Source organism: Entamoeba histolytica, genomic scaffold, assembly GCF_000208925.1.
Source record: "Entamoeba histolytica HM-1:IMSS scf_1104750518187 genomic scaffold, whole genome shotgun sequence".
In the NCBI taxonomy this organism is placed as follows: Eukaryota; Evosea; order Mastigamoebida; family Endamoebidae; genus Entamoeba; species Entamoeba histolytica.
In genome coordinates this window covers 4,551-11,651 of record NW_001915205.1, presented here as the reverse complement: position 1 = coordinate 11,651, position 7,101 = coordinate 4,551, and the positions used below count along the sequence as shown (strand labels likewise).

The window sequence follows — 7,101 nt, the reverse complement described above, 5'->3', positions numbered from 1 at the left end:
AAATTCAACGCAACATATTGAATGAACAGTTTTTTTTATCAGTGTCATTTGTAAAAAAATTATTAAACATAAATGATGAAGAAAGAATAACATAGAATGAGTTAAAGAATAACCCATTTGCAAATGAATCTAAAAAATTAAATAATATAAATAATAATATTTTTATTATAAATTATAATTAAAAAAAAAAGAATAGTAAAATGATAAAAAAAAATAATAAAAAATAACTAAATAATCAAAAAGGAGGGAAGAAATGATGAATATTAAAGATTTTGATATTCAATTTGAACTTGGAAGTGGTACATATTCAACAGTGTATTATGGAAAAAATAATAAAACAGGTGAAATAGTTGCATTGAAAGAAATGAAAGAATTTAGAGAAAATTGTGGATTTGCACAAACAACAGCGAGAGAATTAAAAATATTACAACAGTTAAAACATCAAAATATAGTTAGATTATATGGAGTTACTACAAGCGAAAAATATTGTGAAGGAGAAGGAAATATTTTTTTAATTTTTGAATATATGCCACATGATTTACAAAGTTTATTATATTCAACTTCTACAACATCATTATTATCTATTGGACAATTAAAAGGATATATGAAACAATTACTTATTGGAATACAATATTTACATTCAATAGGAATTGTTCATAGAGATTTAAAACCAAGTAATTTATTAATAAATAATGAAGGATATTTAAAGATAGCTGATTTTGGATTAGCAAGACCAATTACTTATAGAGAATGTAATTATAATGTTATTACTTTAAATTATAGACCTCCTGAATTATTATTAGGTTGTACATTATATGGTTCTGAAATTGATATGTGGAGTATTGGTTGTATCATTTTTGAATGTTTTATTAAACGTCCACCATTTCAAGCAGCCACAGAAGCAGAACTATTAGCACAAATTTATTCAATTTGTGGTTCTCCAAATCCAAATATTGCTTCTCAATATAAATTTTGGAAAAACTTAATGCCAAACCAATCTTATCCAAATAGACTAAATGACTTTCTTAGTCAATGTCAATGCAATCAAAATTTATCTATTTTACTTCAAAATTTATTAAACGTTAATCCTTTAGAAAGACTTTCAGCTGATAAAGCTTTACACTCTTCTTTCTTTACTTCTTATCCTTTCCCCTTTTTTCCTTGGCAGTTTGTTCTTCTTCTCTTTTTATTTTTAATTTTTTATTTGATATATTTTCTTTTATTAATTCTTTTTTAGAATGGTTAAATTCCAAAGTACATTAGAAACTCATATTATCTCTATGTCTCCTGCAACTCCTATTGATTCACCACCTTTAATTCAATTTGTATAAACCCTTCGTTTTTTTTTTTATATAGTATAATAATATAATTTTTTTACTATAATTTTTCTTTTTATAAAAATTAAAATGAAAACTTTGAAAAAGTTGTTCCCAATCGATTTTTATTTTTAGAATCATTTTCGAAAGTTGAAAATTTCGGTTCATCTATTTAAAACTGTAATTATTCTTTTTTGATTTATTTAAATCATCGATGAATATCCTATTTTTATCTTTTTTGAACTAATTTTAAAATGACTCAAATAATAAGTGTAAATTATCGGGAAATTTAAGATGTATTACTTATTTCTCATTTTACCACAACCAATAGAACTGAAAAGACAAATTAATAATAAAAATAAAGTAAAATAACTAAACATTTTAAAAGAAAAAAAGAGGAGAAAAAAATTATAAAAAATGAGGAAGAAAAATGAAATTGAATAGGTGAAAGAAAAAATCCACAAAAAATAAAGCATTTAAAATCTTATTTAACTTAAAAAATAAAATCTTAGTGCAATTATGTTAACTATCCAAATTGCTGAAAACTTTGTCAGAGAAAAACTAATTAGTTCAACACTAAGAAAAAAGGCTTTAATATTTTGTGCTGTATTATTATTTATTATTACATTACAGGCTGATACTCACTTTTGTCTTTATCAAAATGAAGAAGAAGAATGGATTAGCTTATTGACTCATGTACAAACGTCAAATGAATTTGACTTTAAAAGACTTAAAATCACAACCTTTTCAAGGTCTGATGAGATTCAATCTTTTGAACAACAACAAATCGTCAAAATTCTAGGGGAAAAAATAAGTGACAACTCTCCTATCATTTGTCTTCATAACTGTGAGGCTTTTGCTGTGTGGTTTATGGCATTATTCATAATTATTTTTTAATAATCTAAATTATTTGTTTGCAACTTTTATTTATTCGTCTTCTTTCTATTTACTCTTTTCTAGAGTCAAAAATATCTTTAATCACCTTTTTTTCATTGAATGCCTTTATTTTGGTGTATATAGTAATGACGTTTTCATTCCTCTCTTAGTTATAAAAAAGAAATATTATCTGTAGTAACTTCTTTCTTTTCAGACATTTTCAGACATTTAAACAGCCATTTTGTAGTGTTAAAGTTAATAGTTTTTTATTAGTTTATGGAATAACAAAAGTTAAAATACAAATAACAAAAAAAAGTATTTTTTTATGGAGGTTATAAAATATAAATTTGAAACATCTTTAAAGAAGATTAGAACTACTTATTGGTATTTTTAATAATAAATGTAACATTTCATTCAATGATCAATGTCTCATAATCAAATATGATAATTTAATGTTTTAAATAATAAGTTTAACTATTTATTCGTCTAAAAAATTGAGATAACCAGATTTATATGGAATGTTAAGAACAATTCAGGAATATAAATTCATATTTTAATCGTTCTTTTGTAACTTCTAAAATATTGTATGATTTATTTGAGAATATCCATGCAATGTGAATAAATGAAGTTTGGTAGATTTGTCTAATAAAAAAGATAAAAAGATGAGATTAGACTAGAGGATATTTTCTAACCATTTTATTGATAAATATAGATGTGTCTTTCTTATCTAAAAAAAACTCTTGAACAAGAACCTTTTCAAAATTATACTGACTTAAAATGTTATTTGTATTTAAATATAGTACATTCTAATGTATGAGAGTTAGTATAACTTATAGGAATGAAGAAAGGGGATATTGTAGTTATTTTTTCTACAAATAGATGGGATGTCTTTTTACAGAATATGCACTATATAGAAATGGAATAAATATTATACAATTCTACATTAATTTAACAATAGAACAATTATCAAATAGTATTAATATTAAACAATGAAAGTATATTTGTTGTTCAGGAGAAATGTTATGAAAAATAAAAGTGATGAAAGAAATATATGATTATGGTTGTACTTGTTTTACTTCTAACGAATATTCTTCTATACAATTTCATTTAAATGAAGGTATTTGAATATAGAGAATAATATAAATAATCAAATGTTACTTACTGTTAATGATATCTATTCAATATTTTTCTACTTCAAATACATCAGAAATACCTAAAGACGCTATTTATACTCATGATACAATTACTAATGTAGTTTATTGTTTTTATTGTTTCTTAGCTTTATTTTGGTCTGAGTATATGACAAGAGAACAAATTCTATATTCTTATTTACCATTAGTACATGCAAATGAATAAAAAATAAACCATACCTTCATGTGCACTGGATGACATTTAGTATATTAGTAGTGGTAGTATAAATTATTTTAGTGATGAAGTAAAGAAAACATTCACAATATTTTTAAATGTATGACTAAGAATGTTACAAAAATTATACGACATTTTTAAGTCTTAACTAAAACAAAAATCGTATATTATCCAATGAATCTTTTCATTGGCGTATTATATGAAAGAATTGACTATTAACATAAATAAAAATATGGTTGATTAGTGTTATTAAGTTTTTGATACTATTAAGTCTTATGAAAGTGTACTTATTACTATTATCTGAAGTATATGAATAGACAAAAGTGTGTTTTGATTGTATCATGTGTAATGGATATGGTTCAACTGAAATGTTTGGTGGACGTATTGGAACAATTCCTATTATTCAAAATTTAAGAAATATTTCAATAAAATGTCAATGTCCACGAATATTTTTTAGACTCTCCAATATTCAGAAATTATGGTATTATATATTTAATAGTCACCAATAGAAGAAATTGAGATAAAGGGGGATTTTTTTATTTAGAGAATATTTTAAATATGAAAAAGTACTTCAAAGTCATTTTTAATAACGATGATTGATTTAAAACTAGTGATATTTAAAGAATTAATGAAGATGAAACATTAAGTATTATTAATAAAAGAAATATATATTCAACATATCACAAGGAAAATATACAGCCGTAGAGTTTTTATAACGAATGTATATTTCTTATCCAATTATTCAATAATTTTTTGTTTATGGAGAAAGTTTTGATTCATTTATTGTTTGAATTTTGGTTCTTGAAACAGAATTATTATTAATTGAACCTATTCAAAGTAAAGGAATAGAAAGAATTAAAAAAGAAGAATTAACTGAGTTAAACAATAATAAAAGTCATAAAGCATTATCATTAGTTATAATAACTCATTTATTAAAGCACAAAGAAGAAAGTCTTATGAAGTTGTAAAAAATATTTACATTGAATTAACTCCGTTTACAGAAGAACATGGATTTAAGAACTTCTTCATTTAAAATGAGAAGGGTTGAGATCAAAAAGCAATACGAAGAGATTCTTCTTCAATTAAGAAAGTTTGTTTTAATTTATTTTTTAGATTACTAAAAAGTTTAGTTTCTTTCTGAATTACAGAAATATCATGAAAATAATATAAAATAATGTTACAAGAAGAAATAAACTTAAATGAATAAACAATAGTGAGAGTCATAACTATTTTTTCATAAATTGTTATTATATTATTTATTTCATATGATATATTCTTAATTAAACTGATTTATAGCGAAAAGAAGTGAAATGGTGTAATTGTCATTGTAATAACTCAAGAGGAATATTAAACAAACACTGTTATGGGAATAAATATGATGCAAGAATAAGATATAAAAATATAATAAGGAAGAAGTAATGAATGAAAATAAGGAAGAATGAAATGATACAACAAAATTCAGAAATTAATACAATAAAATAATAACAAAGATAAGAGAAATGAAAAATATAAATAAAAAGAAGAAAAATAATAATAAATGAAGAGAAATGAAACATGCAATGAATGATAAAGAAGAAGTAAAAAAAAAGAAATAAGAAAGATAAACAACAAGATTCTCAAAAGAAATATAAGAAACAAATCCAAGTGATGAAAATGAGTTATAAAACCAAATCCTATGAAATTTAATTCACTCATTTTTATTTAACGTTTATTTTCTTTAACAATTTAATTAATTTAAAGATTAACGCCAAATTCTTGTTATTGTAAGTAAACTTATTGGAGTTTATTCATTAATCAACGCGTTAAAAACATTTCAAACAGAACTATAACATGATTGAATAAATAACTATTTTGACTATTTTATTGACAATTTTTATGATTATTTTTTATTGGATATAAACAAAAATACCTTGAGCAGAAAATAGAAAGTTCCATGACCGTTAAAAAGTAAAGATAATTTTTTCGAAAAAAAAGTTGCATTGGATTTGGTAAGAAAAATTGGTAGTCCAAATGGACTAATTGAAATGAAAATCATGGAATAAGATGTAACTAAAAATCAAAAAATAATTTATTGATTTTGATATGGTACAGTTTTTTATTAAAGTATGAAGAATATTCTTATTATGAAATAAGGTATTTTTTTTTTTAAAAAAACTGCTTATTAAATCATGGAGAAAAAAGAAAGAATAAAAGAATCACTTGTTATAAGCATTAACATTATAAATAACTTGGCACTAGAAGATCGTTTAAACAAACTCAGTAAAAATAATGCGAAGTTATGAAAAGAAGGAAAGAATTTTAATTAAATTTTTTATTTTAAGAGGTTTGAGTACTTCCATAAAACAACGACAAACAAACTTATTTTACTTTAGAATAAATAGAAGATTAAGAGAATGAATAACTGAAGATAAATATAGAATATTTGTATTTTATAATAACTCTTTTTTTAACATATAATCTAACTATCTGTAGAATGAAATTAATAAGATTAAAATGATTAAAAGAGAACTTTGTCTTGAAGATAAAAGAATGTCTAAGAAAGAAAAACATACATTAGACTCTAGAAAGAATAAAAACAAACGATCTGTTCAGTTATGTTTTCTTATTGGAATATTAAGTAGATTTTGTTCGTTGACATTTCAAAGACCAAGAAAAAAATCAAGTCAAACTCAACAAATATTTAGAGTTAAAACACTTCACTTTAGTCAAGAAAATTTTGATGTTGAACCATTTCTAATAGAACGATGTCAATGGTATTTAAGTCAAACCAATATTAAAAAGTCAACAGAAAAAAATATTAAACATCGTTTAGAAGAAGAAAAAATGGTTGTATTGTTTGAGTTATTAGTCGACATTGCAACTGACTTTGGATTTATGTTTATTACAAGTAAAATGAAAAATAAATTTAATAGAAATAAAATTGATTTTATTGAAGAAGTTTATTACAAAACAGTTCTTCTATTTAATAAAAAAAATATAGCTACTATAGGTGAGCAAGTTAGTATATTTTTATCACAGTTAACAAGTGTTAAAAAAAAAGAGTGTATCTTAAAACAAAATAATTCTGTTATTCGTTCAATATTATCTAAAAATTCAATTAACTTTATTGATGTTCCTTAAATTGTTTCTATCAATTTTTTATTCTTTAAATGAGTATGTAATTAACTATTTTTCATTTTTAATTTTTTTAAATTAAACTTATGGTTTATTTAGTATTTAAAAATATTAAGTAATAAATAATATTTATTATTATGGAATTTAATTATAACTTATTTCTAAAAAAATGAGTTTAATGTATAAAACAAATAACTTGTTCATTTTGTATTATCTTTATTAAGAAGTAGAATTGATTTATTTTTTTTTACAAATTACTACCATTTCATATAAGAATATAACATTTTTATCATTAAAATATGAAAATTGATAGTTGACGTATTATGGTGTTGCAAAATATCAATACAAAAAAAAGAAATAAAATGATGACAAAAACAAGAAAAAAGGAAATTCAATTACAATATAACCATATTCTATTGTTCCTTGATCT

The 7,101-nt window shown here is 22.4% G+C and overlaps 3 protein-coding genes across 3 annotated transcripts; all 3 read left to right on the top strand.

The window, feature by feature from the left end:
- Nucleotides 1-253: 253 nt before the first annotated feature.
- EHI_123720 (protein kinase, putative) lies at nt 254-1,331 on the top strand (the record flags this gene model as incomplete). The annotated part of the gene is made up of 2 exons (XM_648693.1): nt 254-1,167; nt 1,238-1,331. The coding sequence occupies 2 exons, from the start codon at nt 254-256 to the stop codon at nt 1,329-1,331; spliced, it is 1,008 nt and encodes a 335-aa protein (XP_653785.1).
- A 504-nt stretch (nt 1,332-1,835) lies between these two features.
- EHI_123710 (uncharacterized protein) lies at nt 1,836-2,213 on the top strand (the record flags this gene model as incomplete). The annotated part of the gene is made up of 1 exon (XM_001914169.1): nt 1,836-2,213. One exon carries the CDS (start codon nt 1,836-1,838, stop codon nt 2,211-2,213), a length of 378 nt encoding a protein of 125 aa, XP_001914204.1.
- Nucleotides 2,214-6,050: 3,837 nt separating this feature from the next.
- Nucleotides 6,051-6,677, top strand: EHI_123700 (uncharacterized protein; the record flags this gene model as incomplete). The annotated part of the gene is made up of 1 exon (XM_648695.1): nt 6,051-6,677. One exon carries the CDS (start codon nt 6,051-6,053, stop codon nt 6,675-6,677), a length of 627 nt encoding a protein of 208 aa, XP_653787.1.
- Between the last annotated feature and the right edge of the window lie 424 nt (nt 6,678-7,101).